Source organism: Zalophus californianus, chromosome 4, assembly GCF_009762305.2.
Source record: "Zalophus californianus isolate mZalCal1 chromosome 4, mZalCal1.pri.v2, whole genome shotgun sequence".
NCBI classification, from domain to species: Eukaryota; Metazoa; Chordata; class Mammalia; order Carnivora; family Otariidae; genus Zalophus; species Zalophus californianus.
In genome coordinates this window covers 53106785-53130527 of record NC_045598.1, presented here as the reverse complement: position 1 = coordinate 53130527, position 23743 = coordinate 53106785, and the positions used below count along the sequence as shown (strand labels likewise).

Here is a 23743-nt window from a genome sequence, read left to right as displayed (position 1 = left end):
AAAAGAGTTAATGCCGATTCCTACCAAATGATTCCAAAAAATAGAAGAGGAAGGAAAACTTCTAAGTTCTTTTTATGAGGCCAGTATCACCCTGTTACCAAAATCAGATAAAGACACCACAAACAATAAAAATTACGAGAGAGAGAGAGAGAACACAATAGGCCAATATCTCTCATGAATATAGATGCAAAAATCCTCAACAAAATATAAGAAAACTGAATCCAAAAATATATTTAAAAAAATCATGTATCATGATCAAGTGGAATTTATTCCCAGATGAAAGGGTGGTTTAATATTCACAAAACAATCACTGTGACATGTCACATCTAGGAAGGATAAAAAAAACATATGATCATTTCAATAGATGCAGAAAAAGCATTTGACAAAGTACAACATTCATTCATAATAAAAATACTCTCTGCAAAGTAGGTCTAGAGGGAACATATGTTTACATAATAAAGGCCTTATTTGAAAAACCCACAGCAAACATCATACTTAATGGGGAAAAACTGAGAGCTTTTCCCCTAAGATCAGGAAAAAGACAAGCATGTCCACTCTCATCATTTTTATTCAACATAGTACTGCAAATCCTAGCCACAGCATTAAGACAACATAAAGAAATAAAAGGTATTTAAATTGGTAAGGAAGAAGTAAAACCTTCACTATTTGCAGATGACATGATACTATACACAGAAAACCTTAAAGACTCCACCAAAAAACTACTAGAACTGATAAATGAATTCAGTAAATTTGCAAGGTACAAAATCAATGTACAGAAATCTGTTGCATTCCTATACACTAATAATGAAGCAGCAGAAATTGAAAATAAAAACAAACAATCCTATTGGGCGCCTGGGTGGCTCAGTCGTTAAGCGTCTGCCTTCAGCTCAGGTCATGATCCCAGGGTCCTGGGATCGAGTCCCACCTCAGGCTCCCTGCTCCGTGGGAAGCCTGCTTCTCCCTCTCCCACTCCCCCTGCTTGTGTTCCTGCTCTCGCTGTCTCTCTCTGTCAAATAAATAAAATCTTAAAAACAAAAACAAAAACAAAACAAACAAACAAAAAATCCTATTTACAATTGCACCAAATACATTAAATATCTAGGAATAAAGCTAACCAAAGACAGACCTGAATTCTGAAAGCTATAAAATACCAATGAAAGAAATTTAAGACAAGGCAAAGAAATGGAAAGACATTCCACGCTCACGGATTGGAAGAACCAATACTGTTAAAATGTCCATACTACCCAAAGCAATCTACAGATTTAATGCAATCCCTATTAAATACCAAGAGCATTTTTCACAGAACTAGAACAATCCTGAAATTTGTATGGAACCACAAAGGACCTCAAATAGTCAAAGCAGTCTTGAAAAGGAAAACAAACCTGAAGGTATCAAAATTCCAGATTTCAAGTTATATTATAAAGCGGTAGTGATTAAAACAGTATGGTATTGGCATAAAAACAGACACACAGATCAACAGAATAGAAGAGAAAGCCCAGAAATAAACCCACAATTATGCCAGACAATTATATGGTCAATTAATCTTCAACAGAGGAAGAATTAATATACAATGGGAAAAGACAGTCTCTTCAACAAATAGTGTTGGGGGAAAACCACAGCAACAGGCAAAAGAATGAAACTGGACCACTTTATTTCACCAGACACAAAAATAAACTCCAAATGGATTAAAGACCGAAATGTGAGGCCTGAAACCATAAAAATCATTGAAGAGAACACAGGCAGTAATCTCTCTGACATCGGCCACATCAACACTGTTCTAAATGTCTCTTGAGGCAAGAGAAATAAAAGCAAAAATAAACTACTCAGACTACATCAAAATAAAAAGCTTCTGCACAGCAAAGGAAGCAATCAACAAAACTAAAAGGCAGCCTACTGAATGGGAGAAGATATTTGCAAATGACATATCTGATAAAGGGTTAGTATCCAAAATATACAAAGAACTGATACAACTCAACACACATACAAAAAAACAAATAATCCATTTAAGAAATGGGCAGAAGACATGAACAGACATTTTTCCAAAGAAGACATACAGATGGCTAACAGACACGTGAAAAGATGTTCAACATCACTTATCACAGGGAAATGCAAATCAAAACTACAATGAGGTATCACCTCACACCTGTCACAATGGCTAAAATGAAAAACAAGTATTAGCAAGGATATGAAGAAAAAGGAACCCGCATGCCCTGCTGGTGGGAATGCAAACTGGTGCAATCTGGAAAACAGTATTTTTGAGATTCCTCAAAATATTAAAAATAGAACCCGTATAATCCAGGAATTGCACCCGTTAGGTATTTACCCCCAAAATACAAAAGCACTAATTAAAGGGATACGTGCAACCCTATGTTTACTGCAGCATTACTTACAGTAGCCAAACTATGGAAACAGTGAAGTGTCCACTGATAGATGAACAGATAAAGAAGATGTGGTATATATATGCAATGGAATATTATTCAGCCATAAAAAGAATGAAATCTTGCCATTTGCAACAACATGGGTAGAGCTAGCATGTATAAAGCTAAGCAATAGAAGTCAAAGAAAGACAAATACCATATGATCTCACTCATTCCCTATGTGGAATTTAAGAAACAAAACAAACGAGCAAAGGGAAAAAGAGAGACAAAGAAACAGACTCTTAACTATAGAGAATAAACTGGTTATCAGAGGGGAGGTGGGTGGGGGAAATGGGGGATGGGGTTAAAGCATATGCTTATCATGATAAAATAAAGTGATAAAAAAATTAAAAAGTTATTAAATCATACATATTTAAAAAATTTTTTTAAGTTTATTGTGCTTCCTCCTGTTTATAAAAGTAAATTTTGCTCCTTGTAAAGGAACAAAAAATTAGAATTGTACAGGACTATAATTTATAAATTTTTTTAAATTAACAAATTATGAAACATTTACCATGAGTTTACATAGTGTTTTACCTGATCTTTAATATTTGCATTGTATTTATGGAATAAATATGACATAATTTGTTTACTTAGTCTTATAAATTGTTGGAAATTTAGGCTGTTTCTAATTTACAGAACTATATATTATTTATAAATGATTTTACACATCTGATAATTTCTTTGGATTTTGTCACCTGTAAAAACAAGTAGCAGACAATGTCCTTACCTTGATTAAATTGTTAACTAATAAAAGAATAAAAATGGAGTCTTATGAAAAGTCTATATGAGGGAATGTTTTCCAGGTTGTATTTGTATTAATTCATGATTACCATTCCTTGGATATAGGTCTGCTGGCACCTAATTACATCATTTTCCAACCTGTATTTCTCCATCTTTTCCACAGTTATGTAAGAGACTTCATTACATATAATTCTAATATCCAGCTGTATCATTTTTACAGAATCTATTTCACCTGTGTTTCTAGTATCCTATCATAAAAGCATAAGGAGGCATCAATTGTTGCAACCGAATTCACACAGGTTTTCTTTTCTAAAGGTTATTAGAGACAGATGAGGCAAACACAGGTGCTCCAAGGAAATCAGAGTGGAAGCATTGCTCCCACAGATAGGGCAGAGCTGAGAAGCTGATGTGCTGAGAAATAAGAAAGAATCCATATCAGAATAGTAATTATAAGACTCCCACAATTTTATCATCATATACTGCTACCATAATATATACTCTCAGCTTAAGCCACTGAGAATAACCTGAGGGATAAAAGGCCAAAGTAAAATTGACATATTTAAGTATGGCACAATATATCTTTGGAATATAATACTTTTTACGTTAGTGACTGATTGGTTTAAATGTTAGCCTAACAGCGCCTATAATTACGGTCGTGTGTCTGTAATCAATAAACAGTGGTGAAGAATAGAGGCATTTCCTTGAGTTCCTTAGTCAGGTGTACATTGGTATAGACCACAAGTCCGCAGTTTTTCTGTAGAGAGCCAGATGGCAAATATTTAATCTTGTGGGTCACATAGTCTTCACTGCAGCTATTCAGTGCTACCATTGTGGTACAACAGCACCATAGACAATATGTAAATGAATGGGTGTGGCTGTATTCCAGTAAAACTTCTTTTACAAAACAGGCAGTGGGCTGGATTTGGTCTATAGTTTGTTGACCACTAGTGTAAACACCGAGAGGTAAATATCTAGCGCAAAACGATACATGTCTTGAACATGTCCTAAAATCCCAAATGAGCAAGGGATATTGTGTAGATGAGCGCAACTGTACTTACCTATGATATTACAGGAATCACAATTTCATATTCAGTGAACTCAATATATAGTTGAACCAATTTTTCTAGATATCATCAAAACCCGAGAATCATTTATTTACCTGTGCATAATCACCAAAAGGTTGAGAATAAGAAATGCACTTTTCCAATGTGTGCTGTGATTCATTTCCCTGAGAGATTGCATCCAGAATATTGCTTGCAATTCCAGTCTTCTGTAGGGTGGTTTTACTTGCAGGGGCTAAAGGCAAACATCAATAATATTTTTAGCTAAAAGTTGTTTTGTTATAAACAAAATACAAAACTCATTAATTCAACATATTCCCAAACAGAACACAGATTTTCATTTGCCAGTATGTATCTATATTTCTTATCCCCAGGAGAAGAATATATAGTATATGATGTTGTCTTGTTCATTTAAAGCAACTGAAAATGGAAGTTTGCCTTATGGATAAATAATTTTGATGGAAATATTTTTAAGATATGTGTCTAATCTCTAAAAGAGGCAAACAAAATGTAAACTAATCATTCTTGTTAATGCAATAGTTGTAACCATCAGTTTTTATTTTTTTATTTTTTTTTAAAGATTTTATTTATTTATTTGACAGAGAGAGACACAGCGAGAGAGGGAACACAAGCAGGGGGGACGGGAGAGGGAGAAGCAGGCTTCCCGCAGAGCAGGGAGCCCCATGTGGGGCTCGATCCCAGGACCCCGGGATCATGACCTGAGCCGAAGGCAGACGCTTAACGACTGAGCCACTCAGGCGCCCCGTAACCATCAATTTTTAGACCAGATAAAAATGTAGTAGGTATAGGAGAAGCATATTAAATTTTTTTCTGGCTCTTTTAAAAAATTACAAATTAATGTCTAGGTTCAAGAGGATACTTTATAAAACATAGAGAATATATATTAAAATCTTTCATTTCTTTTCTTTCAATTCTATTTTCCTAGAGGTAACAGTTTAGAATTTATTTTCCCAGATTTACTGCGTGTATTTACACATTAAATATATACACATAAGGATATATAGCTTTAAACAAACGTAAATGGAATCATTTTATGCACACATTTGCTTTTTCCATTTAATTTGCTTTAGAGGTAATTTCATATTGGTACATGTAACTCTCCCTCAACTATAACAAAGAGTTGTATTGTATTCCATTTTATGATGAATTATTTTTTATTTAACCATTCCCCTATTGATGAACTTTAAGGCACTTTTCAGTTACACTACTGACAACCAACATTGTAGTGAATATCCTAGTGCCTAGAGCATACCACATTTGCGATTTTCCCTTAAAACTATATTTGATAATTAATTTACCTTAATTAAAGGCCTGAGAAGGTCTTCCAAAAAAGTAAGTAAGAGTTCAATTTCTGCCAATTATCATTAGCTCACATATTTTGGGGGCACTTTGCAAATATTCTGGATATATGAGATATGCAGAGGTTTAAACCTCTATTTTAGAAATAGATTTAGAATAGAAATTATTCTCTATAGAGTAAAACATAGTATTGCCATTAATTCCCTTACCCGATTATTTTCTATTATTATTCAATAATAAATTGATTATATTCTTAATAAAATGTTACAAAAGATTTTTCCTTAAATAATTTGAATGCATTTTAAGTGTCTTAACTTTAGTTATTCTTTAAAGACTGGGGTCATAATTTAGGCATTCATGGCCAATAAGCATTATTTACTTCCATTCAATTAAAGTAAAACTGATTATGGAAAGTATTTAATATAACTCCAAAATATTAATACTGAGCTCTCACTTACATGATAAGCACACACTGGGCAACACACTTGCCAAGTTCAAGTATGGATTTTTACTGAGCCGTATTTCTTTTGGTGGTTCTCCCAACAGTGAAGTCTGATTCTTAGAGGCAATCTATTTATCAAAAACAAAACAGTAGGTGTTTAATCAGAGCTAGAGGAAAATAAAAATGCAGAAAGAGTAGAGATTTATTTATTCTTCAATAAATCTAGTTTAGTGTAATAAAATTTGTGGAACTTAATGTTTGAACATATGAAGTTATGGAATATTTCTGGATATTGATTAAAATGATCACATTCCACTTGCTATTACTTTTTCAATTAGTTTTTTTCAAAGCTATTCCAGAACCATAGAACTTTAGAAATGAAAGAATTAAAGGCCTTCTTGTAAATCCTTCTCATTTGAACTAGGAGATAATTCAACTTCACAAGAAAAAATGAATCCCATATCTTATTTCCAGAAATACTGTTATCTACATTTTCTTATTAAGATTTTTATTTTATAGTATATGGCTATAGCCAAATGATAAAGGAAAGCTTACTTATCTCTGGTTCTAAAAATAATACCAAACAAAATAAATGGATTTAATAAAATCCAAATCCACAATTTACAAGATAACCCTAGAAATTCACATTTCTTGAAAATATATCAGTAAATTTTATATAACTAGCTGTAAGAGTTCTAGTATTTCTTTTACAGAAGAAAAGGCTGATTCTTCAGATCATTTTTTTAAAGATTTTATTTATTCATTTGAGACAGAGAGATAGAGAGAGAGAGAGAGAGCACAAGCAAGGGGATAGGGGCAGAGGGAGAGGGAGAAGCAGACTCCCCGCTGAGGTGGGAGCCCGATGTGGGGTTCCATCTCAGGACCCCAGGATCATGACCTGAGCCAAAGGCAGATGCTTAACCATCTGAGTCACCTAGGCTCCCCTCATTTCATTTTGTTCTGAGACAATTTTTTACTTTTCACTTTCTGTTGGTAAAAAATTTTTAAATAAGACAATTCAGATTACTATAATTAAAGCTAGCAGCTAAGTTTTCATTTCAAATTAATTTTTATTTTGTACCCTGAACAGAATGAAGGAAGTGTAATCTCAAGGGCTTATTTCTATATTTGAGAGCCACAACTCCTTTTATTTCTTCCTTATCTGGCCAATATTATTGTATTTGGATTGAGAAATCTGTCTTGTACATCTTCATAAGCCCCACAGAAGTCCAGATTTGCTTGTGATATGTATATAAATGTATTTATCTATTCAAATATGCTTACTCAACGTCTACCATGCTCCAGGCACTGTGGTAAGCATTGATAATATTAAAGTGAGTAAGACAGGAATACTACCATTAAGGAATTCACAGTCAAGTAGATATGATAGCTCAAAAGAAGTCTAAGATGGAACCATAAGATTCTAGGTGGGAGCTAAAACCATTACATATTTGCCAAAGGAAAGTGTATAGCATGAGGAAAGACAGTGCCTAGAGAGAATTCAGTGTGACCGAGTAAAGATAGCCAGCAAAGTACTCTCAGATTTTGTTTCTAAGGTACTTAGATTGCCAAGGTAATCAGATTCTATCCTATCAGGGGTTCTCAACTCTAGCTATGAAAGAGAATCACTTATAAAATTTAAAAAAATACAGTGTGCCCCCCCCCCCCAAAAGCCCATGGCTTCACTGGGTATTTCAACAAAACATTTATTTTTATTTATTTTTATTTTTTAACTTAAAATCAATTAATTAACATACAATGCATTATTAGTTTCAGAGGTAGAGTTTAGTGATTCATCAGTTGCATATAACACCCACGGCTGATTCCATCAAGTGCCCTCCTTAATGCCCGTCACCCAGTTACCCCATCTCCCACCCACCTACCCTCCAGCAACACTCAGTTTGCTTCCTGGAGTTAAGAGTCTCTTATGGGTTCTCCCTCTCTGATTTTCTTACTTTATTTTTCCTTCCTTCTCCTATGTTCATCTGTTTTGTCTCTTAAATTTAACATATGAGTGAAATCCTATGATATTTATCTTTCTCTGACTTATTTCACTTAGCATAATACCCTCTAGTTCCATCCACCTCATTGCAAATGGCAAGATTTCATTTTGATGGCTCAGTAATATTCCATTGTACGTATGTATGTATGTATGTGTAGACACACACACACACCACATCTTCTTTATCCATTCATCTGTTGATGGACATCTGGGCTCTTTCCAGAGTTTGGCTATTGTGGACATTGCTGCTATAAACATTGGGGTACATGTGCTCCTTCACCTCACTATTCAACAAAACATTTAAAGAGGAATTAACTCCAATTCTTCTCAAACTCTTCCACAAAACTGATGGAGAATACTTCCAGCATTGTCCTAGTACCAAAGCCAGACAGACACCACAAAAAAGAAAGAGAACTATAGACTAATATCCCTTATAAATATTGGTGCCAAAACCACCAACAAAACACTAGCAAACCAAATTCAGTAGGTTATTAAAAGGATTATACACCATAACCAACTGGGATTTATTCCTAGAATGCAAGGACGATTCAATATAAAAAAGTCATTCAACATAATACACTACATGAACAGAATGGAGGAAAAAAAAACACATAATCACCTCAGCTGATGCAGAAAAAGCATTTGACAAAATTCAACATGCTTTCGTGATTAAAATTCAAAACACTTGGGGCACCTGGGTGGCTCAGTAGGTTAAGCATCTGCCTTCAGCTCAAGTCATGATCTCAGGGTCCTGGGATTGAGCCTTGCGTCAGGCTCTCTGCTCATCAGGGAGCCTGCCTCTCCCTCTCCCTTTGCTGCTCCCCTGCTTTTGCTCTCTTTCTCACTCAAATAAATAAATAAAATCTTTAAAACAATAAAATTCATCACACTCAGCAAAGTTGGAATAAAAGGAAGCTACCTGAATGTATCTGAAGTTATATATGAAAAGTGAGCAACATACTCAATGGTGAAAGACTGAAATCTTCCCTCTAACAACAAGAACAAGACAAAGCTGTCTGCTTTCACCACGTCTGTTCAACATAATATGGGAATTTTAGCTAGACCAATTAAGTAGGAAAAAGAAATAAAAGACATCGAAACCAGAGTGGAAGAAGTAAAGTGATTTCTGCTTTCGGATGCATGAAAACCCTAAATGTTACACATACACAGACACAAACTATTAGAATAAATGAATTCAGCAAAGTTGCAGGGTATAAAATCAACATACAGAAATCAGTTACATTTCTACACACTAACAATGAACAATCCAAAAAGAAAATTAATAATTCCATTTACAACAGAATCAAAAAGAATACTTAAGAATTAACTGAACCACCCCCCCAAAAAAGGAATAACTGAGCCAAGGAAGAAAAATACTTACTTAAAACTACAAAACATGGCTGAAAGTGATATTTAAGCAGAAATCCCAATAAAGTGAGGGATTAAGCCATGAAAATATCCAAGACTGCACTGTCCAATATGATAGCTACTAGATACACATGACTACTGAGCATAAGAAATGTGGATAGTTTAAACTGAGATGTATGTGGAATGTAAAATATATACTAAATCTCAAATAGTACCAAAGAATGTAAAATATCTTAATAGCTCAGTACATATTACATTTTGAACTAATATTCTGAATATACTGTATTAAGTATTAAAAATGTTAAAAACAGGGGCACCTGGGTGGCTCGGTTGAGTGTCCAGCTCTTAGTTTCAGCTCAGGTCATGATCTTGGGGTCCTGGGATCAAGCCCTATGTGTGGTTCTGTCCTCAGTGTGGAGTCTGCTTGAGATTCTCTCACTCTCCCTCTGCCCCTCCCCTTGCTCTCTCTCTCTCTCTCTCTCTCTTTAAAATAAAGAAATCTTAAAAAAAAATTGTAAAACATTGCTGGATAAAAAAATTGCTGGATTAAAAGACATAAATAAAAACTTTGTCAAATAAATAAAATCTTTAAAAAAAACCTGTCAAATAAATAAATCTTTAAAAAAAAAACCTCTCTGTCAAATAAATAAAATCTTTAAAAAAAAAAAAGACAAATAAAAGGAAAGGCATCCCATGTTCATGGATTAGAAGATGCACTGTTAAAAATGTCAGTATTAACCAGAGTGACCTACAGATTCAATATAGGCCCTATCAAAATTCCAACTTTTTTTTTTTTGCAGAAAACGAAAAACCCACCCTAAAATTCATATGGAATTTCAAGAAACCCCAAGTAGTCAAAACAATGTTGAAAAAAGTGAAAAATAGGAACAAGAATACAAGAATGGAAGGCTCATACTCTGTGATTTCAAACTTTCTACAAAGCTTCAGTAATCTAAAAAAAACGGGGGGGGGACAGTAATCTCAACAGTGTAGTACCGGCATAAAGACAGACATACAGACAAATGGAATAGAATAGAAAACCCAGAAGTAAGTCCCCGCATATATGGCTAAATGATTTTTGTCAAGAGTGTCAAGATTATTCAATGGGGAAAGGACGGTCTTTTCAACAAAAGTGCTGGGAAATCTGGATATCGCATGGATATCTGGATATCTGTGAAAGGATAAAGTAGATTCTCACCTTACACCATATACAAAAATTAACTCAAAGATCAAAGACCTAAATGCAAGAGCTAAAATTATAAAACTCTTAAAGGCTTAGGTAGAATGCTTCATGATATGGAATTTGCCAATGGTTTTTTTGGGTCTGACAACAAAAGCAGAAGCAGAAAGTGAGAAAGAGAGAGAGAAAGAAAAAGAATAAATAGATCATATGTTGGGCCACAAAATAAGGCTGAACAAATTTAAGAATACTGAAATCATATCAAGTATTGTTCTGACAATGGTATGAAACTAGAAATCAATAACTGGAGGGAAACTGGAGAATTCACAGATACACAAAATTAAACACTCTCCTGAACAACCAACAGGTCAAAGAAGAAATCAAAAGAGAAGTAAAAAAATATCTTGAGACCAATGAAAATTGAAATAGAGCATACGAAAACTTATGGAATACAGCAAAAGCAGTTCTAAGAAGGAAGTTTATAGCAATGCCTATAAGAAGAAAAAAGAAAGATTTCAAACAACCTAACATTACACATCAAGGAACTAGAAAAAGAAGAACAAACTAAGCCCACAATTAGCAGAAAGGAGAAAATAAAAAGGTTAGAACAGAAATAAAAGAGACTAGAAAGATCCGTGAAACTAAGTGTTGGGGTTTTGAAGAGATAAACAAATAGAGAAACCTTTAACTAGACTAACGAAGAGAAAAAGAGAGGACTCAGATAGTTACAAATGAAAGAGGAGATATTCAAACTGATACCACAGAAATATAAAGGATCGTAAGAGACTATTACTAAGAAATACATGCCAACAAACTGGATAACCCAGAAAAAAAAAAAATGGATAAATTCCTAGAAACTTTCAACCTACCACGACCAAATCATAAAGAAATAGAAAATCTTATCAGACCAATAGTGAAATAAGAAGTAATCAAAAACCTCCCAACAATGAAAATATCAGGGCCAGATGGCTTCACTGGTGAATTCTACCAGACATTTAAGGAAAAATTAATGCCATTTCTTCTAAAACTCTTCTAAAAATTTGAAGAGGAGGGAACACTTCCTAATTTATTTAATGAGGTCAGCATCACCTTCAGACCAAAGCCAGACAAGGACACTACAAGAAAATAAAATTGCAGACCAATATCCCTGATGAACATAGATTGCAAAAATCCTCAAAATACTAGCAGTCCAAATTCAACAATACATTGAAAGACTGTATACCATGATCAAATGAGATAGCGCAGACATAAACACACACACATGTACTCAATCAATCTTTGACAAGGGAGTCAAGAATTCACAATGGGAAAGGACAGTTTCTCTAATAAGTGGTGTTGGGAAAATTGGATGTCTACACACTAAAGAATGAGATTGGACCAGGAACTTACCCCGTACGTAAGAATTCACTCAAATTGGATTAAAGACTTAAAGATAAGACCTGAAGCCATAAAACTCCTAGAAGAAAATATCGGGGAAAATTTCCTTGACATTAGTCTTGGCAATGATTTTTTCGACATGACACCAAAAGTATAGGCGACAACAGCAGAAGAAACAAGTGTGACTACTTGTTTCTGTACAGCAAAGGAAACCATCAACACAATGAAAAGACAATCTACTGAATGGGAGAAAACTGATACAGCCATAATGGAAAGCAGTATGGAAGTTCCTAAAACAATAAAAAATAGAACTACCATATGATTCAGTAATCCCATTTCTGGGTATATATTCACAGGAAATGAAATCACCGAGATAGAGTACTCCCATGTTCACTGCAGCATTATTCCCAACAGCCAGGATACGAAAACAACATCAGTGCTCTTTGATGGATGAATTCAGCCTTAAATAAGAAGGAAATCTTGCTATTTGTGATAACATGGGATGGACCTTGAGGGCATTATGCTAAGTGAAAAAAGTCAAATAGAGAAAAACAAATACCATATGATCTCACTTATATGCAGAATAAAAAAAAAACAACAAAAAACAAGCTCACGGATACAGAAGAGAGATTGGTGGTTGTCAGAGGCAGTGTGGGCAAAACAGTCAGAAGGAACAAATTGCCAGTTATGAAATAAATAAATCATGGGGATGTAATGTACAGCATGGCAATGATATTTAATAATACCATGCTTTATATTTGAAATTTGCTAAGAGAGTAGATCTTAAAAGTTCTCACAAGAAAAAAAATTATAACCATGTATGGTAATGGATGTTAACTAGACTTTTTGTGATGATCATTTTGTAATACAGGCAAATGTCAAATTATGTTATATACCTCAAACTAATATAATGCTATATGTCAATTATACTTCATAAAAAATTTTCTTTAAAATGCAGGTCTAAAAACCTAAAGCCAAGTTAAGCCAATTATGTTTAGCAGTCAAATATCTTGTTACATTCTTGGAAAACCTACTCTGAGATTACCTGGTTCAAACCCTGGCTATCAGAAAGAGGAATCACTTCTACAACAATCTGCACCCATGCTCACGTGGTGTCTGCTTAATTGTTTTCAGCTTTTTGTTTGTTTGAAAGCTTCAACTGTCCTTTGTTGTATTACGCCTAAATTTGCTTTATTGTATGTAATACTTATTGGACTAGGTCTGCCTACTGGTGAAACACAAAATACCATGTGACTAGTCTGAGAGTATATCTTTTTAATGTATATCCAGCTGGTCCTCCCTTTCCGAGTTACATGTATCCATTTCCCTCAATTCTTTCCCCAGAACCTGTTTTCCAGGCCCTGGGCCACTCATAGACTCTGCCCATTATGTGAATCACCTCAAATCAAACTTTTCTGAAGATCTGGTGCTTTCTGTCCAAAAAGATACAACATATTCATATATGAGTTCTATTTGTTTAGTTTCCCTCAATAACCCAAGAAATTAATACTGCAGATAAATTTTTTAAATTTATTCTAGAAGAACTGCCTTAGCTTTCTCAATGAACAATTGCAGAGCATTCTTTCCATACCTGCTGCTATGACTAGTTGACAATAAAACCTCCTCCAAATTCAATATTATTATTTTGACATTTGAAAATAGCCAACTAAATGAATTTTTTTTCCTCACATGCTGCTTATAGCCTGAGTTTTATACTACTTACAAACCAAAGGGTGTTTCAGGGTATGAATAAAAATTAAACTTACAAATGTCACTGGCCTAAGAACCAATAAAATAACTGGGTAAAAACTTCTAGAATTAAAACAGAGGTTAGATTCTTTTGAGCAGACCCGAGTTTCATAAATGACTTTGACATTTTTCAGATAAAATAAAATTGGTTTTGCCTTCAAATATTAATACCCTAATTAGCTATAGAGAATACATTTAAAGTAGAAAACAAACATATTTTGAAAGCATTACCTTAGAAAGCATCATAAATAATATGTAGTTGGATAAGTATCAATGACACTCAAACTTTTCCAAACTCTAAAATTTTGAACTCAGTTTATATTTCATTTCTAAAATATCAAGCATTTTTGAGTATCTCAAACTTTTTAGAAAAGCAAATATCTATAATAAAGATTCCATACCTAAATTATTTTACAATAACAGACTTAAACTCATTTTACTCAGATTACTTTATTTACAGACAAACTGGTAAGTAACGAAGCACAGTCCCCAAACATTAGCTGACATCACTGACCAAAAGATGGATTTTTGTTTGCTTATAATAACAGGGTTTTTTTTTTTTAAGAGTGCAATATTTTCTTCTGAGATGTAAATGCACACTATGAAAAAATCATGTCATTGACATATCAATTATCTAGTTTGTAATCCATATTTACATACTTTAAGTCTATTAACTTTCTTTGAAATTTAAAAATGGTTAAGATGCTTTATACTTCCTAAATTATACTACCTGTAAAGTAACCCCAATTTGGAATCTTCTAAAATTAGAATTTAAGATATAATTTTAAAAGAATATACATACATATATATATTCCTGCATAGTATCTACATGTAGTATACATGTGTACACGTGTGTCTATGTGTCTGTGCATGTGTGAGTGTGAGCGTGTGTGTGTGTGTGTGTGTGCGCACAAACACAGTTTTCTTACCCCTGAACTTATCTCCGTGCCTCTTGGCTGACTTTGCTGTTGCTTGTGGTGTCCCGTCAGCAAGCCTCCAGCAGTACGGTTTGGGAAGCTCTGAAGACAGGCCTGTGACCCTGAGAAATTTCCTTCTGCCTTCCCCACCGAGGCTGGTTGTTTCTCCTGAGCATTCCCGTGCCCTGGCCCAGCCTGCCCAGCAATGTGCTGATTTGGAAAGAATGGTAATATGCCCATTCCAGCTGTTAGAGTTGTTTGAGTTGGAATCAGATTAGATGCTGTAGTGAACGACAAATGAACCACAAATGCAAGAAGGTTTTGGTTAGACGAGAATTATTCACAACAGTCCTTTGATTTTGTTAACTTACAGGGGAAATATATCTATTAGAGAACAGTTACACTCAGAAGGTGAAGTTAGTGCTTGTAAAGTAGCAGGTTCCTATATGGAAAAACAAAAACCTCTAAGAGTAATCACGCTTTTCTTATTTTCAACAATTTCCAGGATAATATCAAGGATATTTTTTTAATTCCAAGTTTTAATTGTATATTTTAGAATTTGAGAGCAAAACGTATGTATTTTTTGGCACTTAAGTTATATCAGGTGCCTTCTTTTTTATGCTCGATCACTGTAATTTGCCGGCTTCCAGATTTGAAGGGAATAAAAAACTCTCTGACACTTAAAAATTAATACAGTTAAATCCAATAATAAATTTGATCAGCTGAATTGTACCAGTTCATAATAGCTGACTGTGCATATCTTTTCCCAGCTCCTGAATTCGATGTCTTCCCATAGGTAGTGGGCAACTGGCAATGAGTTGTAGTGTTTACATAGGAACTCCACAAATGCTACAGAAAAATCAAGACTTTTTTTTTTTTTAAGCCTAGAGAGCTGGTTTTGAAACATCAGCACACCACTGCTTTAAGAAAACATCAATATTTGTGAATAGATAGGCACCAAATATAACACAAAGTTTTACATTTTTATTTACAGGAAATAACAAGAAATTCTGGAAGAAATGAAAGTTTTAGTAGGAAAATTCTGAACCATTTCACTTTTTTAAAAATCTGTAGTTCAAAATCAAGAGAAAAGAGCTAATTTTGGTAACTAAGTCAAATTTATATTTTATAAATTCACTACACAAATTTCTTTAATTATTTCTAGTACTAAATATTTAGAGGTGGATACTTAAGTTCTTTTGGCAATGTATTTATTTGGACACTGAATTTTCAATGTTCTTAAAGCAGTGCATGCTAAAGCAAATGGTCTTTTATTTAATTCAACACAAATAATAAACACTTGCATAAGCTTTTCGTGATACAAAATTTAATTTTTAGAACAGGCCTCATCATACCATAAAATTTCTACACCTGTCTGTATCCTAGTTCAACTTTTGCCCAGTCAATTCCAACAGTCAGAACTGATTGACTCATTTAATCATTTGACTCATTGGTTTTATGTAGAGGCTAAATATGCTACCCAAATTTAACTTTTTTTTTTTTTTTTTTTTTTTTACTGGTGGCCCTTCTCTATTCCCAGCATAATCACTTCAAACAAATTTCAATTACACTTCAAACTGAAAGTGCCTTTCAAAATCGCATTCAAATAAGAAATCTTGATATAATCTACCACACGCTCTTGTTTTACTAAAAAATAATAGTTTTGTTTAATTTGTCATCTTTTCAGAAGCCCAACGTACACGTGTCGTTATTTTTCTTCTACTACTAGTTTGGAGATCACATTTAAAAAAATATTATAATCAAGTAAATCATCAAAGTTTAAATCAGAGGGCCGCATATTTCCTTAAAAGCTGAGGGTTTCTTATTCAGGCAAAAATTAAATGGATACCTATGTAATATGTTGTCAGCCCAGCGGGCAGCATGTCAATCTCAAAGGGATCTATGTCTTTGCCTCAGGCTGCATGAACCTTCATCAAATATTAAAACATATCCAACAGGGAAAGTGTGATCTTGGCATGCCAGCAAGTCCATCAATAACTTATCAATAGTTCCCTAATATTAAAAATAGAAAAGCCAAGAGGGCTCTTAAAATTTTAAAGGACTGAATAAAACTCAACTTTGGCCTTTCTGTGAATAAAAGCAAGATATAGGCAAACCATCTTTAAATCTCTAATGTGACTGTTTATGGACTTCTCAGTAAATGCATATCATTTACTTTTATGTGCTTCTCCATGATGACCCAGATCTGTTTTCAAAGGAAGTGCTGACCCTATCCCTACTGCAGTTTGAAGTACCATGGCTGGGGGATCTCCAAGTAAGCCTGGTTTCTGCAAGAGAAGAAAAGAAAGTTAGACTTCTGCCCATGGCAGCAGGGTATCATGTCATGAAAAGGCTACACATGGGAAAATTCATCAACAATCTGACCAGCAGATTGTAGACTCAGCAGATTTCTGAGTCTAGAAAGGGAATGAATTCAATTCAAAGGAAAAAATAATTCCATACTTACATTATTAGTATGAATATTCTCAAACTTCAGTAATTGTTGCTGTGCCCGTGGTACATGAGAAAGATTCTGAAGGAATAAATTGGAAGTATTACCCATAACTGTGCTCTGTGAAAACGATAAAGCATTCTGTTAGTTTAACTTTGGAAAGCTATTTGTCATAGAACCCAATTCATTTTAAAGGTCAATTCTCCAGATCTGAGCAAAAGCAACGGCTTCTTAATATGCCACTCTCCCACTTTAGGCAACGTAATTAATTCTTTTAATAACATACAAGATGTGACCACGTAGTCATGAAACTAACTCCACATCCTTTTTTCTTTTCTTTCATCCTTCTTCCTCCCCTCACCCCTTTTCGGCTTTCACGTCAGTGTCATTCAATCATTTATTTCTTCACTTAATCATCCCACAAATATTTATTGAGCAGTTTGTGTGTGCCAGGTACTGTGTTACATAGTGAGAAATGCAAAATACGACCTGCCCTCACGGCTCTTAGAGGCTCCTGGGGAAGGGAGACATTCATTAATTATAAAAACATTAAATTACAAATGGTGATGATCATACGAAGGAAACACACAGGAGCTATGAGAATAGCTGGGGATTTGATTTAGATTGGTAAATTCAAGGAAGGTTTCCCTGAAGAACTAACTCTTGTGCAGAGATCTGAAGGTTGTGGAGAAGTAACTAGGTGAGGTCTGGGGGACTTAGGTGCTGTTGGGGTGGGGAGCATTCCAGGCAGAAGGAACAGCAGGGGAGCAAAGACCTAAGGAGAAGAGATCAAGGCCCTCTGAGGACCAAAAGCAGGCCACTGCTGTGGGGATAGGAGAGGCCTGCTTGGACAGGCCTTCTGGGTAAAATTAAACGTTCTAGTCTTAATTCTAAAATAAAGAGAGTTTTGTCAGTACTCTGAACTGCCCTCCCATGTCACTCTTCACACCTTATTGTAATTCACATTTGTTTTCTGTATTTGTTGAAATTCTCTAAGAACAAGGACTAGGAATATTTTTGTTCTCTGCTGTAGCTCAGTGACTGGCAGAGTGTCCAGTAGAGGTCAGATTCCCAATAAAATCTGTGGAGTAATGGAATGAATAAATACCCTGTAATGTACAAGGTCCTATGTTAGAGTCTAAGAATGAAAACTAAATAAGAGATAAACCTTTTCCTTAAAAAGCTGCATTTAGGACTAGATGCTCAATCACTCAATCTGCATCAATCATCACGTATGCATTAGGTTGGATTTGTAATTAGGCTCCTATTCAGATACAGCCTTCAGCAGTACCTGAAAGTAATGAGTACGACTCATCTCCAATATTTTGTTTATGTATACAAACACATTTTAAAATACTAATCTGAAAAAGGTATGAAAAATATTTTTTATTCTAATAAGAATTATTTTTATATAGATTACATTTTAAGAATTAAGAGCTCATGTTCATTTATTTTTTTCTTTCTGTAAATACTTTGAGTTAAGACCACCTAAGACTTGTTTATAACCACTTATTTCTAGAAAAATATACCACAAAATACACCTCCTTCCCTTCTTAATGCCCTATAAGCAGAAATCAATAGATAGAACTATACTGCTTTGATCAGCTGAATTTGATCTCATGTACTCATTCTGTTTTCAGGTAGCTATAGTTATTACTGAGGATTTGTTAAAAAACAAAATACTTGTTTAACTTCATGAGAATTTTAAACTTTAAGAACAAACAAATGAGTCACTCCAAGGTTTCGTACTGCAGTACTCAATGCTATTTATATACCTGCTGTGCTTTATTCAAATGCAAAAACGCAGGGGAGATGGGTGGGTTCATCAGATGGGGCAAGCTGTGAGGTGTTCCGAGAACTGCTTTAAGAAAATAAAAGTAAAAATTAAACTTTATGATATGATAAAAACAAACTCCAGAAAGGGCAAATAAATATTTTTTTTTTACTTAAATTCATCCAAAGTTCAATGATATACTGACCTTGTCATTGCACAAAAAGTGGCAAGCTCCCTTCCCTGTGATTCAAACCTAGAATTTTATTTAAAATTCCAACACCTTCTATCATAATAAAACACCAAACCTAGCCCTTCTTTTCTCTAGTGCTTAGAGCAACGAAACTAATTCCATCTTTTAGTGAGTATAATACTAACTGAACCCATGTTACTTGCTCAGTATTTTTGTTAGGTGTTTGGGGCATCTTGTCAGGGAATGGGCAGTGGAGGAGGGAAGGACAAGATACAGACTTTTCCTTTGAAAAGCCTAAAATCCATTTAAGATTATATGTACAGAAAAATGTTTACATAATAAAAACAAAAGAAACAGTACTGTACATATTTGATAAAAAGAATAAATGGTAACCACACTTTTTATCAAGTTTGCCTGAGTACAAAAACCAGAGTATGTATCAAAAGAGATGTTTTCAGAACAGGGGCGCCTGGGTGGCTCAGTCAGTTAAGTGTCTGACTCTTGGTTTCGGCTCAGTTTCGACTCCTGGATTCAGCTCAGGTTGTGATCTCAGGGTCCTGAGATCGAGCCGCATCCAGCTCTGCTCAATGTGGAGTCTGCTTAGAGTTTCTTTCTCCCTCTGGCCTTCTCCATGTGCGCACACACTCTCTCTCTCTCAGATAAATAAATCAATCTTTTTAAAAAGGAGGGGGATGTTTTCAGAATAAATAGTATATAGACAAAAAGGACCATGAGATAGAAAATACATGAAGTCATTGCATCTAAATATTATAAAGCAACTGGAAATGGTCAGGAATAGAAAGCACTTCAAAAAGCATTTAATTTCGGGATGCCTGGCTGGCTCAGTTGGTAGAACGTGTGACTCATACAGCAACTCTTGATCTCCCGGTTGTGAGTTCAAGCCCCACGGTGGGTATAGAGCTTACTTAAAAAAAAAAAAAAAAAAAAAAAAAAAAAGAGTTGTGTTGTTTTAAGAAAAAAAGGGGGGGTAAAATATAAGTGTCTTTAAAAAAATCATTTAATCCAATGATCAAAAATATTTGGATATTGGGGCACCCGGGTGGCTCAGTCATTAAGCGTCTGCCTTCGGCTCAGGTCACGATCCCAGGGTCCTGGGATTGAGCCCCATATCAGGCTCCCTGCTCGGTGGGAAGCCTGCTTCTCCCTCTCCCACTCCCCCTGCTTATATTCCCTCTCTCGCTGTGTCTCTCTGTCAAATAAATAAATAAAATCTTTAAAAAAAATTGGATATTATATATATAATATATAACATCTCTACAAGTTTATCCCATGTTTTCAAAAGTACATTTCAAGTTTTATTACTTGCTAAATCAGTCCATTTCATCTTTGGAAAAATGCCCATTAGAAAGTGTTTTCTATAGAATGAGTCCATTTCACAATCGGTGGTAGGAAGATTAGGTCATTAGCCTGAGTTGTTTATAAAGACAGACTGTTTATTAGGAAAGAGGGATAAAGATGGGCATTTCCTAATGATAAAGGGGTCAATTTATCAAGAGGATACAACAATCTTAAATGTGCCTCAAATAACAAAGCTTCAAAATATATAAGGCAAAAATTTCTAGAACTGAAAAAGTATACAAATCCACAATTATGGTTAGACATTTCAACACCACCTCCTTTTTTCAGTTAGTCACTGTATTTTGTTACAAAACAATATTTTTTCCCCAGCTTTTAATGAACACTGTATTTCCCAGTTTAAAACAACAACCATTGGAATCAAAACACTCTGAAAACGTCTACAGTCTCACATCTAACTGCCCTTATTCTTGGCTCTTGGCTAGATCTCCTATTTGCCCCATCCTCCCCTCCTCAAGAATGCTTGAACAACACTATCAATCAACAATATATACAAAGGACTATAATATGTCATGATGAAATGAGGTTTATCGTAGGAATGAAAGGTTGGTTTAACACTGAAAAATCAATGTAATTCATCATGCTAGCAGACCAAACAAAAACAAAAAACACATATGATCATCTCAGTTAATGGAGAAAATCACTGGGTACATTCCAGCAATTATCATGACAAAATTTCTCTGCAATATAGAAATAGAAGGCAAATTTCCCAGCCTGAAAAAGAAAATCTGTGAAAAAGCTATAGCTGACATAATAAAAGAATGAATGCTCTCTCCTTTAAGGTCAGAAACAAAGCAAAGATGTCCACTCTCACAAATTATGCTGGAATTTCTGTCTATTGCAGTAAGGCAAAAAAAAAAGAAGTAAAAGGCATACATATTGGAAAGGAAGAAATAAAATTGTGTTTATCTGTGGATTATATGATTGTCTATATAGAAAATCCTAAGAACAAAAACCTACAAGAAATAAGCTAGGTTTGCAAGATACAATATATACAAAATCAATTGTACTTGTATATGCTAGCAATATGAAATTCAAAATTGAAATTTAAAAAGCAAAATTATTTAAAATCCTGGGCGCCTGGGTGGCTCAGATGGTTAAGCGTCTGCCTTCGGCTCAGGTCATGATCCCAGGGTCCTGGGATCGAGTCCCGCATCGGGCTCCCTGCTCCTTGGGAGCCTGCTTCTCCCTCTGCCTCTCTCTCTGTGTCTCTCATGAATAAATAAATAAAAATCTTTAAAAAAATTATTTAAAATCCTATCAAGAAATGTAGAATACTATGGATAAATCTGACAAAATATGTGTAAGATTTATACCCTGAAAACTAAAAACTGCTGCAACAAATTAAACAAGACCTAAATAGAGAAGTATTCCATATATATGGCCCAACCTCAAAACTGTCAATTCTGCCCAAATTAGTATATAGATTCAACACAATCCCAGCCCAACTATTGACATTTTTCATAGAAATTGACAGGCTGGTTCTAAAATTTCTATACAAATACAAAGGACATAGAATAGGTAAAACAAATTGAAAAAAGAATAAAGTTGGAGGGCTTACACTAATTGACTTCAGGGCTTAGTATAAAGCTACATTTATCAAAACAATGTCGTACTGGGATAAAGATAGACATTTAGATCAATGTAATAGAATAGAGAGTCCATAGATAGAGCCATGCATACACAGTGAACTTTAATGGAAGTTCAGTGGAAAAAGGGTAATCTTTTTTAACAAATGATGCTGGAACATCCATTAAAAAAATTAACCTAGAACTTTACTTCACATCATAAATAAAAATTAACTTAAAAAGAACCATAGATTTAAATATAAAAGGTCAAATTATAAAACTTCTCAAATATGAGAGAACATCTTAATGACTTTAAATTTGGCAAAGATTTCTTAAATCTGACAAAAGATGTACAAATTATAACTAATAATAAATTGGACTTCACCAAAATAATAAGTTTTATTCTTCAAAAGACATTGTTAATAAAGGACATCTTACGGAGTGAAAAAATATTTCCAAACCCATATATACAACAGCAGACTTGCATCTAGAATAAAGAACATTTGTAACCTAATAAGAAAAAGATATCTCAATTTTAAAATGTGCAAAATATTTAAAAAGATATAACAAAAAGATATAAAGATGGCTAATTAGCATATTAAAAGATGTTCAAAATCATCGGTCAAAAGGAATACTCAAAATCACAGTGAGATAGCACTACATCCCCAACAGAAAGGCTAAAATTAAAGCACTAACATATCAAGTGTTGGTGAGAAGACTGAGCACACTGGTGTCCTAGACAGTGATGGGTGAGAATGCAAAGTGGTTTAACCACCCTGGAAAACAGTTGGCAGAGTTTCCTATAACTTAAACATACATCTACCATATGCCCCAGCCATTCCATGACTAATTTACTGGCGAGAAATTGAAGCATAAGCCTACATAAACACTAGTACAGAAATGTTCACAGAAATTTTATTTGTAATAGTCCCAAACTAGAAATAACCTAAATGTTTATCAGCAAGTCAATGAATATGCAAATTATGGAATGGAATACTACTCCTCATTAAAAAGAAAAAAAATGATTGATACATGCAGCAACATAAATGAATCTCAGGAAGCTGAGTGAAAAGAAGCCACACAGTACATACTGTGTGATTCCATTTATAGAAATTTCTAGAAAATACAAGCTAGAGTGACAGAAATCAAATCAGTAGTTTCCTGGGGACAGAGGAGAGGAAGATTACAAAAGGCCAGAGGAAACTTTTGAGAGTAATAAGTATGTTCATTATTTTGATTATGGTGATATACATATGTCAAAATTTATCTACACTTACAATTTTATACATGTCAAAATATCATTTTTTACACTCTATGTGCCAATTAATATGCAATTATGCCTCAATAAATCTGTTAAAAATATAATTTATAAGACTACAACAAATCGCACACTATGTAAAATTTAAAATGGACACACACACAAAGAAAGAAGTCTAGAACATTTACACTGTATTGTATTTTTGAAGGTGGTTAAATGGTCTGGATTGAAGAGACAAGACTCGTATGGTCAGAGTAACATAACCAAATTGGGCCTGGGAGGAAAGTCAGTCTGACAGAGCGTACAGATTAGACAGAAAAGACAGACAAGAGTAGTCAGGAACTTACAGACCAGACCACATGTGAGTAACCAGGTATGTGTGAGTTGTGGAACAGAGATGTAGAGGAAGGGGATTCATCTGTAAATAAATAATTAAGTCCCTTTCATTATAAAAAACAGTGCTGTTTTAGGTGCATGAGATGAACAAGACATAAATCTTTGCAATTATGGAACTTACATTCTAGTGGGAGAGCAAACTATAAACAAG

The 23743-nt window shown here is 34.3% G+C and overlaps 1 protein-coding gene across 5 annotated transcripts in view; it reads right to left on the bottom strand.

The window, feature by feature from the left end:
- RAVER2 (ribonucleoprotein, PTB binding 2) overlaps positions 1 to 23743 on the bottom strand; it is a 101370-nt gene that overhangs the window by 24758 nt on the left and 52869 nt on the right. For 2 of the 5 annotated variants that reach the window (XM_027570329.2, XM_027570032.1), the window contains exons 6-11: positions 18805 to 18890; positions 17045 to 17149; positions 16754 to 16865; positions 14590 to 14858; positions 6001 to 6112; positions 4321 to 4457 (exon numbers count right to left, since the gene is read on the bottom strand). In XM_027570329.2, coding sequence (XP_027426130.1) covers positions 4321 to 4457; positions 6001 to 6112; positions 14590 to 14858; positions 16754 to 16865; positions 17045 to 17149; positions 18805 to 18890 — 821 coding nt within the window. The remainder of the gene's footprint in view (positions 1 to 4320; positions 4458 to 6000; positions 6113 to 14589; positions 14859 to 16753; positions 16866 to 17044; positions 17150 to 18804; positions 18891 to 23743) is intronic. The other 3 variants (XM_027570124.1, XM_027570299.1, XM_027570213.1) reach the window with 3 other exon arrangements.